The sequence below is a fragment of the Crocodylus siamensis genome, chromosome 3 (genome assembly GCF_052110815.1).
Source record: "Crocodylus siamensis isolate JL-2025a chromosome 3, ASM5211081v1, whole genome shotgun sequence".
Taxonomy (NCBI): domain Eukaryota; kingdom Metazoa; phylum Chordata; order Crocodylia; family Crocodylidae; genus Crocodylus; species Crocodylus siamensis.
Window position 1 is genome coordinate 164,622,792 of NC_143397.1, and position 12,213 is coordinate 164,635,004.

At 46.7% G+C, this 12,213-nt stretch overlaps 1 protein-coding gene across 2 annotated transcripts in view; it reads left to right on the forward strand.

Moving 5' to 3' along the window:
* Nucleotides 1-693: 693 nt before the first annotated feature.
* Nucleotides 694-12,213, forward strand: part of SPIRE1 (spire type actin nucleation factor 1) — a 186,314-nt gene continuing 174,794 nt past the window's right edge. For both annotated transcript variants that reach the window (XM_090039639.1, XM_090039640.1), the window contains exon 1: nt 694-1,001. In XM_090039639.1, coding sequence (XP_089895765.1) covers nt 698-1,001 — 304 coding nt within the window. In that variant the 5' untranslated portion in view covers nt 694-697. The remainder of the gene's footprint in view (nt 1,002-12,213) is intronic.

Consider the following 12,213-nt stretch of genomic DNA (forward strand, 5'->3'; position numbering starts at 1 on the left):
TGACAGCTCTTCCCAAGACATTTGGGAAATTTAAGCATGAGTTATTCAGTGATGGCTGGAGGAGTGGCCTTCCCACATGGCAGGATCAGACGACATGCTGAAAATTGGGAAGTCAAAGTCTGTCATCCAGCCTGAGACGTTTGGAGAGCAGTTCTGTTCTGGACGCTTCTCTCCTCTCTTGAATCTTGCCAGTGTTGTCTACAGAACAATTCAAATTCCTTTTTTCCTTTGTGCATTTCAGAGGACAGCCCCTTCCCCAGGGGGCCCGGGGTCCGGCCCCACCACTCAACACCTCTGGTCTGGGGCGTGCGTGCGTGTGTGTGTGTGTCGGGGGTGGGGGTGCGTATGTAAGGGGGGTGTGTGTATGTAAGGGGTGTGTGGGGGGTAAGGGCTGTGTGGAAGGTGTGGGCGTGCAAGAAGTACATGTATAAAGGGCGTGTGTGTAAGGGGTGTGTGTATGTGGGATGTGTAACGGGTAAGTGTATAAGGGGTGTGTGTAAGGAGGGTAAAGGTGTGTAAGGGTGTTGTGTAAGAGGGTTGTGAGGGGGTGCATGTGTGTAAGGGATGCGTGTAAGTGTCGCTCCTGCAGTGTGGCCACCGCAGCCCCGACGGCCGCCAGAGGGCGGCAGAGGCGGCGCGTTGCGGGCTCCGGGTGCTGCGGCGCGGCGCGGGGCGGGGCCGAGCGGGCGGCTGTGGGATGCGCGCAAGGGGCAGCCGCGGCGGCAGCAGCTGCACTAGGAGGTCGGGGGCGATGGCGGAGCGCGGGCCGGCGGCGGCGGGCGGCGCGGGGCAGCCCGAGGCGCTGTCGCTGGAGGAGATCCTGCGCCTGTACAACCAGCCCATCAACGAGGAGCAGGCCTGGGCCGTGTGCTACCAGTGCTGCGGCGCTCTCCGGGCCCGCGCCCGCCGCCGGCAGCCGCCCGCTGCCCGCCTGCAGGCGCCCGGCCAGCTCCGCATCTGGAGGGACGGCGCCGTGAGCCTGGAGCTGGCCGCCGGCAGCGGTAGGTCCCGCCCGCGCGGCCGAGGGAGGCACACAAAGGCGGGTGGGCACCGGGGGGCGCGATGCCGCCTCTTTGTCTGCGCTGCGGCGCCCTCCCCGCCGGCCCCTGATCCCCGGGCCCCGAGCAGCCTCTCGGGCCGGGCGGGGGAGGGGGCTTGTTCCCTCCAGAACAATTCCCCCCCGCCCCCCAAAGCGTGTAATCCCGTCGCTTTGTAGGCTGTGGACCCAGGGAGCATCAGCTCAGTAACGCATCCTGTGTTTATTAATAGCGAAATGAATGTTATTGCCCTAAAACCTGGAGTTGGCAGCAGGGGAATGAAAAGAAAGCCCACCCCCCCAGTAATGGCATCCTCTAGGGTACCAGGCACTGGTGCAGTGTCTCCCCTACCCCCCAGGGTTTTAGGAAGGTTTGGGTGTTGGTGCTCAAAGTCCCCTAGATACAGGAGTCTTTCCAGTAGGGAGACTGAGCATTTGGATATGCAGCGCGGCACTGGAATCGATGGAGGCTTGTCATTGCATGTCTACCTGGAAAAAATAAACCGCTGGCACAGCCCGACAGTCATCTGGGCTGGAAGGAAGAAAGGCTTGTGCTGAGATCCGCATATACATCGTGGCAGGCATGCCGTTATTCTTGGGTATTGTTTAGAGAAGCAGAAAGGAGATGACCCCTGAAAAGTGCTGTGAGATGCCGTGCAGGGAAGCGTGGGAGGATGCCATGGGGAGAAAAACTGCATACAGCAGCTGCTGGCAAGGAGGGAAATGCCTGCTCAGCCACACCTTCCTTGTGCCCCAGGGATCTCAAATCGGCGTTGTTTGAGGTGCACTCCATTTCCTGGAGGTGTTTTCAGCAATAGATTTTCTTTTCCAAATGGGTCACTTCTGTATCTTTTGCTTTTGCCCTGCTGCTTTCTTTCATGGCTTTGCTTTTTTTTGTTGTTATCATAGTGTGTCTGCCTGTATTTTCTTCAGTACAGCATTGTCTAAACTAGGATTCAAAGTGTGGTCTGAAGCTTTGGTCCTCTTGTAAGAATATATGAATTACCACTGGCTGGATCAGACCATAGGTCCATCTTGCCCAGGCTCCTGTGTTGCACAGCAGATGCTGAAAGTGACTTTTGCCTTTAACCCATCAGATTTAGCTTGTATTGAATGTGGCTGGCCTTGTCTGCACAAGTCATCTTAAACAACTTAGCATGTGTCACCTGTGTACTGTCCTACATACATTGTCCTTACTCTTAATTTTATTCTAGATTTGTTTTTCTTTTTTTTTGTTTACAAGTTTTTTGGGGGGTTTTTTGCAATGTATTCCTTTTCTCCATGTGTTTTGTGGCTACTTTGTTCATTGATTCACGTTAGCTACCTGGACTTAGTTCTTGGGACTCTTAGTATACAGCTGGCAGCCAAGGATTGGAGTAAAATGGTGGGTGAACAGGATAGTCTAAGACAGAGGTTCTCAAACTGTGGTTTGCGGACCACCACTGGTCCACAAGCTCCATTCAGGGGGTCTGCAGAAAGGTTACAGAACTATCGAGAATATCTGTACTTGTAAGGTAAGACTACTGATATTAAAATATGAGTTATGTGCTTTGATTTGTAGAACAAAAAAAGTTTAAGTGGTCTGCCGAGACCCTCAGCCATTTTCAGGTGGTCCATGAAAAAGTCAGTGCTTCTCCTTGCTAGATAATGGAAAAGGGGAAGATACTTGGGGATCCCTACTAGAAATCTGTTCCTAGACTTGCTTAGTAGCTCCATCTTTTTTTTTTTAATTAGAGACCATGATAAAAGAAAAAAAGAAAAAAATCTCCTCTGAAACCTAATATCTAAATCAGTGGTTCTTAACTTCATTAGACTTCAGGCACCCCTCAGAAAATGCTAGCTCTTAGTTTTGAGGGGTGTAGGTTGGAGCTGTGTTGGTCTAAGCTAGGGGCAGGCAACGTTTTTTGGCTGGAGTACCGAAAAACACCACAATGTCTACCTTGGAAGGTGCCGGAGTGCCAGCATGGCAGAAAAACAAAATGGGGACAAGCAGGATGCACTGCTTGTGCCCCCCACCCAAAGCCCCTGTCCCCCAGCCTGGGCTCTCTGGCTGTCAGCAGCTACCCTGGCTCTGGGGAGCTGCTGGGAGCAGCCTGGACTCCTACCTGGCAGCAGCTCCCCAGAGTCAGGGCTGGCTGCAGCTGGGAGGCTCCAAACAGCTGTGCTGGGCTTTGCACAGGTGTGTGCACTTAGGCATAGTATCGGAGCGGGTGGTGAGGGAGGGGCTTGAGGCAGTGTAGCCCGGGCCTCTCCCCTCCTCCCAGCACAGAGGTAATGGCAGGCTTCTAGAGCCTGATGCAGCTGTTTGTAGCCAGCCTGGGCTCTGGGCAGCTGCAAACAGCTGTGCTGGGCTCCACAGTTCCAGCATCAGCTCTGTGCTGGTGGCAACTGCACAGGCACCTTGGGGTGGGCTGCGCTACCCCGCTCTTCGTCCTGAGGTGCCCGTGCTCCCCAAGGTGCTGTGAGAACCGTTAGCCAGGGGAGAGAGTGTAATTAGTTAAGGTTTTATTGTTTTATTTAGTCAGTGGTACAGAAAGGAATGAAGTGGCTAGCACCATGTTTGGTCATCCTTCAGTCCCTGCCTGAACCAGGCACCCATTTACATTTGGGTTACTTGGGGCAGCTGTAAATGTGTCTGGGATGCTGCAATGCCTTAATTGTGCCATTAGATCACCTGCCAGGAGTCTGCTCAATTTGAAAAAAAGCAATATGTCCTGTTTTGGTTTCTCCCCTCCACAAAGCTATATGTTTCTGTGGTGGTTTCATAAAATATGCCCTTCCCTCACCTTTCTGAACTGTGTAAAAGAAAGAGAGAGTGAATGTGTGGATGTTCTTTCTTGAGGCTCTGTTTTCAGGTACCCAGCTTGATAGACTGTTGCTTCTGCCCCATAGCTTTCAGAAGCATCAGTAATACAAAGACAAAATGTCTCTATTCCAATGTTTAGCAACCTTTTAAGGCTTCAGCTTGAATTGACCCCGTTTGGGGCAGAGTCAGGTAGGTGGCAGGATAGTGCTAGGACCCGGTCACTACCACCACTGCTTTTCCCTGGGGAGAGCACTGGCAGCCAGCTTTGCAGCAGGGTAAAGTCCTGTGCTGAAGCCCTGTGTCCACAGCAGGATCAAATGGCTCCATGGGTCACAGGTTATTGACCCCTGCCATGGTGTGTTCCATTGCTGTTCATACTCTTCTGATTATTAGCAATGAAAATTCACAAGTCTCCTAGCTTCACTCTTCTTGTGGCATGGAAAGTAATGAACAGTAACAGAGGCACTGGAGCTGTTTGTCTGCAGACTTAAGAAGACAGATTTGGAAGATTATTCTTAAAAGCATAAGGCTTAGAAATTTACCACTTCTTAAATAAAAGCTCAAATTCTTTAGAATTTGACAGTATTTTTACAAACCAGCTTCCTATTGCAAGTGGGATCTTCATTAACAGCTGTTTGTCATTAATAGGATACAGAATATTTTACAAAATAAAATAGTTTTGGCACATAGGGCAAGACTTAGCTCATTCTGTTTCTCACTACTTCATGGCTATGTGTCTCAAAATGTGAATAAAAGGATCTGATTTATAGCTCAGTGAAATCACCAGTAGCCTTTCTATTGTGCTGTATGAATTGTAGATTAGTCCAAACACTCTCTATTATGCAGTTTTGTGTATTGGAGCCCATCAGCCTTTGCAGAAACACAAATTTGAATTTAGGCCTTCTTGGGTGAAAAAAAGAAAGTGATACTCAGGTGTTTGTTTTTAATTTTATTTGCATATCCTATTAATGATTTAGTATTTTTTAGAAATGTATTTTTAAGAGATTTCCCACTGGATTTGGGGTGGATAAAGGTAGAGATATGGGATCATAGGAAAGCAGGGCTGGAAGGGATCTCACAAAGTCATCTAGTCCAGTCCTCTGCTCAAGGCAGGATCTTCCTTGACTGAACCATCCTAGCCAACTGTCTGTCTAACCTGCTTTTGGAAATTTGTGGGGGTGGAGATTCCACAGCTGCTTAGGTAGCCTGTTCCAATGTTTCGCAACCTTCATGGTCAGAAAGTTCCTCCTAATTTCCAACCTCAATTTCCTCTGCTGCAGTTTGAGTGCATTGATCCTAGTCCTGTCTCTTGCAGCCACAGAGAAAATTCCCCATCTTCTCTTCCCTGGGATAAATAACCCTTGTTCTTTCAGCCTGCCCTTGTAAGTCATACTTTACAGCTTCAAATATTTTTTGTCACTCTCCTCTGGACTCTTACCAATCTGTCCACATCTTTCTTGAAGTGTGGGTCCAAAACTGGATATATTACTCCAGGTGAGGCCTTGTCAGTGCCCAATAGAGCAGAAGAATCACTTCCCTGTATTTGCAAGTACCATGGTTATTAATACAACCCAGTATTCAGAACTAAGGCTCTACCTTATTCATCTTTACATCTGTAGTGAACATTACCTACTGGTCCAAATTCATTTTAATACAGTATATTATTTTATTTGGAGAAGTATGGACCTATCTGATTATTGTATTTAATTAATACTTTTCATATCCTCTGTTCAAATGTCATACTTTAAAACTGTTCACTAGTTTTTTAGTGAAATAATGATGTTAAGGAATGAAATGTTTATATTGATCTGTAAAATCAGGTCATTTTAATTTTTTTTTTTTTTTGCAAGAACATACATGATGACTAGGTTGATGGTTTTGTTAATCAAAAGAAACAAACACTGGATGTTGGTTTCTTTTTTTGTAAACAACAGAATCCTGTGTGTATGGGCAAATAAAGGAGTTCCCTGAGAATGGTATCTTTGGGTAGTGAACATTCAGGCTTTGTTCAGGATTGTGGAGGAGGATGCGATCAGTCATGCCTGTCAGGGTAACTCATGCTAATGCAACAGGAACTGGTGAGCTGCAGCAGTATTGTAGAATTTGCTTCAGAGATGACTGCAAAGTGCTTGTTTTCAAAATATGTTGCAAATCTCTTCATTTAGCCTGAGCTGAAGAGTAGGAAGAAATAAACAGAAAAAGCATTAAATATGAATAAATGAATTTAGAAGAAACAAAGAACAGAATTACTGGTCACCTGGTATGAATCTTAATGACTATCTGGCATATAAATACCACAGATGCATATCTGTCCTAACTATCCTTGAGTGTAGTTCAAGGCAAAATTGTAGAACCAAGTGCAAAATACTTTTAACCTAAATGGTGTTTTACCCTTGTCCTCTCCTTCCTTGTTTACACTTTATCTTTACCTAGAATGTAGCACTGGATACAGTGCCAGCAGAACCTCTGAAATAAAACATTTTGGTATAGTGATGTGATTTGCTACTTATGAATGCTGTTGTAAAACACCAGTTCTTGGATATTTTTAAAATCTCAAGTAGTTAAGTTCAGATGACAGTTGCATGAATAACAACACCACACAAAAACTGATGCTGAATGTCTAGTAATATATTCAGCACAAATAAGACTGCTTCTCAAAAGTAAATTGTTGTCATAGGCAACCAGCAAGTTCTAGCTATTAAAAATCTTGGCTACATGTTCTATGCCTATGAGATGAGCTTTGGGATGGAAAAATGTAGTCTGGAAGCTTGCAGTTTCCTTTATACACTCAGGGTGAGTTCCAAATTAGGGACCTAAATTCTGATGAGTACCCTAAGTACTGATTAAGTACCTGTTTAAACTCCCCTAATGTTACAGCTTAGAGGGATAACTGATCAGTGATAACATGCGTCTTCCAGGGACCAGCCTCTCCCTGCATTAACTTGTTCTTCCAGGGGCAGCAACTGACTGGGAAAGCCCCTCACCCATTACTGCTTCTGTTGGCGGGTCTTGCTGCTGCTGGTGCCTGCAGCGGGCCCTGGCTCCTGGGCAGCTGTGCATTGGCAGCAGCAGCAAATTGGAAAAGCCCCTTGTCCAACGCTGCTGCCGGCAGGTGGCTGCCTGGGGTGGGCCTGGCTGCAGGCGGCAGTAGTGAGCCCTGCCACAATCCCTATGAAGCCAAGGGTGGCAGCAGCAGGCAGGAGGGAGGACAAGCCCCCTCGCCTGCTGCTGTCATTGGTGAACAGCTGCACTGGATCTGCAAAGCCCCAGCCCAACTTGTTGCTGGTGGCAGGTGCGCACACACCTCAGTGTGGATGGTGGGGAAACTGCAAAGGGCCCAGTCCTACTTGTGGCAGCGCAGTCCAGGCCCCTTCCGCACCATCCGGCCTGAGGTGCATGTGCATCTGATGCTGGCAATGAGCCAGGCTGAGGGCTCTGTGGACCCTGGTGCAGCTGCTTGCAGCCTCCCTGCTGTGAGCTGTGATGGGTGGCAGGGGCCTGCCTGGGCCTGATGACTCTGGCAGGTGACTAGGAGGCTGCAAGAGCCTCAGGCCGGTTCGTTGCCAGTGGCAGGTACATGTGTGCCTTGGGGTGCATGGTGGGGAGGGGGCTAGGGCTGTATTGCCATAGGAAGGATCAGGCCCCTTGCAGCTGCCCCACTGCATCCATGTAGTACTAGGTACTAATCCCCCTTCCCCTCTTCCTCACTGCTCTCTCTCCTTCCCTCCTGCTTTACCCCACTGCCTTCAGAGGCACCACATCTCTTCCTGTCTGCTCGTTCCTCCATCCCCACCCCCACCTTCCCCACAGGACTGCTCTGTTAAACAATAACTGGTAAGGTATTACCAGTTATCAATATATGAATGTTTAAATGTTTAACAAGACCAGTCTATAGCAGTCAAGCATGAGGATGGGCACATTTACAGAGTTTCCTTGCCCTCTCTTCTCCTACAGAGAATGTGTTTTTTCGTATGGAAGAGTGTTGTCCCTGGCTGCTGTTTTTCAGTCCTGCAGCACTTGAGCAGAATGCAAAGAGGAGAATTACTGCTTGGTGTGTTTGGGGGGTGGAGGGATTGTTCTTTTTTTACCAGAATTCAGTACTATGCAGATTTTTGTCCTGGAAATCTGCCACTGGTTCAGAGGCGTTATGCACAGAGTGACTGCTTTCTGGCTGTCTCCCAAAAAGATCACAGGATTTAACTGCACAGCAGCTTTTGGAGTCTCCCTGAGATGAGGGTGAAGTATACTGTTAAAGAAAGGTTTCTCTTCTGTAAGCTTCAGTGATTCGTGTGTCCTTTGTGTGCCTGGAGATCGCAGGGGACTGTTTTAGGCCTTATAAATTTCAGGTTTAGGTCATACATTATGAGAAATACTTTTCATCCATCAGGATTCCAAAAACTTTGCTGATAAAAATATGATAAAAATATGGATTTTTTTTTTTAAACGAAAGACAAATTTGTATGAAGGCATTTTGCTACAATGTTGTTAACTCCTTGAAAGAGAGTGGATCAGAATGGTCTTAAATTTACTCTTTTAGTTAAAAATTATTGCTGCTTTAATGTTTAAAAGTGTATTAAGAAAATAAATCATTGAAGCATAAATTAACATTTCATTATTTCTGACTTTAAATTTATACTGTAATGTATCCAGAGATACAGCTTACTACTGTCTATAGATAGCAAAGTTTGTTATCCATTAGCTTGGTCCTATAGTAGTCCTTCATACAGTGATAGAATTGGTAAGAGTTATAAACATGATTTTTAGGGATGTAGGGAGTGAATAGAGCAGACACTAGCCAGAAGTGAAAGATGGTGGGAAAGTGCTTAATAATGAATTTATTTCTATTTGCTTATTTTGTTAAATGGTGAGAGAGGTGTCACATGTTTGCATCTTTATTCTTGGTTATTGACTGCTGATGTGGTTGTGCTGATATGGGTGGTAAGCTGGAAGGGGTCCAGTCCTAGTTTACAGTGTTGCATCCTGTTCTCAAGTTTGTATCCTATGCACAAACACCAATGGCTATGATTCCTGGCATCAACAAGGAAGGAGAGAGGACAAATAAACAGGAGGAAACCCCAGGCTCGGGAAGAAAATCCAACTGGCATTTGTAAAATTATAGATGCAAGAAGATTGACCAAAATAAGGGTGACCATGAAATATATGTAACCAAAACGCAGTGGGTAATTGGTGAGGGAATGAGAGTTAAATAGTAAGCAATCTAGTTTACAGACAAAGTCAAAACGAAGCACAAAGGGCAAAAAACACTCTTAAGTGTAAAGAAAAGATATACTGAAAGAAATTGTGAGAGTCAGATATTGTTGGTTCATCATAAATTCAAGATTACACTTGGTATTATTTAATATGATTTTGCCCAAGAATTCCCAATTCAAATGCAATAAAAATGAGAAATAAAAACTAGGGGTGTACCAGTAAAGATTTTTGGGCCAATACTGATGGTGATTATTAATGAGCCATATTGGCCAATACTGATCTGATTGCCAGTGGGCAGCCCGGCAGCTTGGAGAGCAGTGTCTGGCTGGTAAGTCTGTTTGTGGGGGGGAGCAGATTGATGCCCCCACGCTGAGGGAGGAGTGGGGCTGGGGCAGGGTGCAGGATGGAGCTGCAAGTGGCTCATCCAGGGAGGTCGGGGGGGACACAGCTCTCACTGCTGTGCACATCCCTGGGGCAGGCATAGAGGGTGTGTGCCCCCCCAGATCTGCGTGTGGGGCTAAGGGTTGCTTCTGCAGGTTGGGGTTGGAGGTGGCGCTGGGCTCTTCTGATGAGGGGAGAGGGGGGCTGGGGAGTGGCAGTGTTGGGAGGGGGGGTTAAGGAGGGACCCACCCTGTAGCCCCAGTCCCAGCACTGCTGCTGCCTGTGCCAAGTGCAGCCCTGATCCAACCTCCCCCCCACACTGGGAAGAGCCTGATACAGCCCCCAGTCCCAGCTTCTAGTGGCAGCATGCCCTTGCTCTGCATACAGAGTGTATGCCTGCTCTGGGGGTGCATGCAGCGGCGGGAGCCGCCCCTTCCTCCCTCCCTCCCTCCCCATACTCCCTGGATGAGCCACTTGTAGCTCTGTCCTGTTCCCTGCCTGCTGGGCAGCGCCTGCCCTACTCCCTCCCTCACCGTGGCGGCCTCAGTCTGCCCCTCCACCATGCCCCTTCCCTCCCCTCTGCCCTTTCATTCCAACAGACCTACCAACCAGATGCTGCCCTCCAAGTTGCCGGGGTGGCTATGTGATTGCTGTGGCTGTGCACATGCATGCAATATTTATTGGTGGCATTATCAGCCACATAAGCTGATTATCAATAATATCAATTTTCATAGTTTCAGAGTAGCTAGGGTCAGGAGGGACCTGAACAGATCATCTAGCCTGACCCTTTACCACAGTCAGGAATGAATGCTGGGTTCACAAGACCCCAGGCAGGTGTTCATCCAACCTCCTCTTGAATTTGCCCAAGGTAGGGGCGAGGACCGGTTCCCTGGGAAGTTGGTTCCAGCTTTTGGCCACCCTAATTGTAAAAAATTGCCTTCTGATCTCTAACCTAAACCTATTCTCCATCAGCTTATTACCATTGTTCCTTGTCACCTATTTGCTGTTGATCTCCCCTGATGAGTTTGTAGGCAGCCACCAGGTTCTCCCTCAGCCTCCTCTTGCTGAGGCTGAACAGATTCAGGTCCCTCAGTCTCTCCTCATAGGGCATGTCCTGCTGCCCCCTCACCAAATAGGTGGCCCTTGTCTGAACCCTCTCCAGGCTGGCCACATCCTTTTTAAAGTCCAGTGCCCAGCACTGGATGCAGTACTCCAACTGCAGCCTGACCAAAGTTGCATAGAGGGGGAGTATCACCTCTCTGGACTGGTTTGAGATGCATCTTTGAATAGTTGACAAGGTTTGGCAGGCCTTGCTGACTGCGGTCTGGCATTGGCGGCTCATGTTCATCTTGCCTCTGTGCTTTCAAGAGTGGAACTCCCCAGCCTGTATATATGCTGTGCATTCCTTCTCCCAAGGTGCAGCACCCTGCATTTGTTTATGTTGAACCCCATCCTACCCTCATCTGCCCATCTGTCTAAAACCGTTTGCAGCCTTTCTCTTTCCTTTTTATCAGTGCTGATATGATGTAGACTGATGTATTGGTGCACCTCTTAAAACAAACAAACAAAAAAAACACCAACAGCAAAAAAACCTGTAGTAAATAGAAAAACTGCTGGAGTTACTGTTGTATTACTGTCTCATGTAGAAGCCCTCAAGAGCTCATTGTAATAGATGTGCAAATGTGAAAAAATAGTCTTTGCCCAAAAGAGCTTGAGATCTAAGACTAAAACATGATAGAAGATGAATAGGTGAGAGAGTACAAAATAACAGTGAGAATACTAGTTGTCATGATGGGTACACACTAGTGTCAAGTATTTTGGAGGCATCACGGAAAAGTATAGAGTTTTTAGGAAGATTTTGTAAGACAAGTAGGGACTAAATGACATGTATGGCATTTAATTTCAGATTTAACCACTTAATACTGAATGCAGGGTGGAAAGTAGAGTAGACATAGGCTGTTCAGGGTGGAAAGTGGAAGTGATGGGCTGATGGTATAGCAAAGGAGAAGCTAGTGGACATGCATCAAAGAGACAGCCTGGGAAAATTATTTTTGCAGTAAGATTCTGAAAGGATACAAGCAGGGTAAGTTTGACATTTGTCAAGCCAGAGAGAGAGATTTTGCAGTAGTGGAGAGGTGAAGTGAGAGGAATAGCACATCCTGGGTGTAGACTGGGTAGGAATTAATCTTATTAATTTAGGAGCATAGTACAGGAAAGCTTTCATATATTTCATATATACAGAAAACTAGGTCTGCCTCCCTCCCCTCCACCCTTTATTTATTCATTTTTGCCTGGAGATGTATGCCTAGCAGAATTTGCCTGAAAGTAAGAATTTAAGTTATAAACAAAATTTACTTGATCCCTAGGAAACCTTATGAAGCACATGGGATGTCAAGGAGCTATGGAACACAGGAAGGATTCCATGGTTATCAAAGACAGAGTATTTGTGTATTACAGGAATTCAGGACAAAGACAAATGACTAGTTAGTATAGTACCATATGATTAAATACCATAAGAATTTGTCATCATCAGCAATCCCTCGATTCAGGGATGATTTCCTGTGTAGCTCATAGATGGGATAAATAATTACATAGGATAACATGATTAAGTTCTCTGGGAAGAAAAATTATTACCTTTACAAAAGTCTAAGTGAAATTTTCTAATATGGTGTCTCTTCTAAATGAGGTAACAACGTTTGTTTGATAACAAACATCAGGATTCAGTTATACCCATACAATGTTGGAAAGGAGATAAAAATTCAGAATAATTCGAATGAGC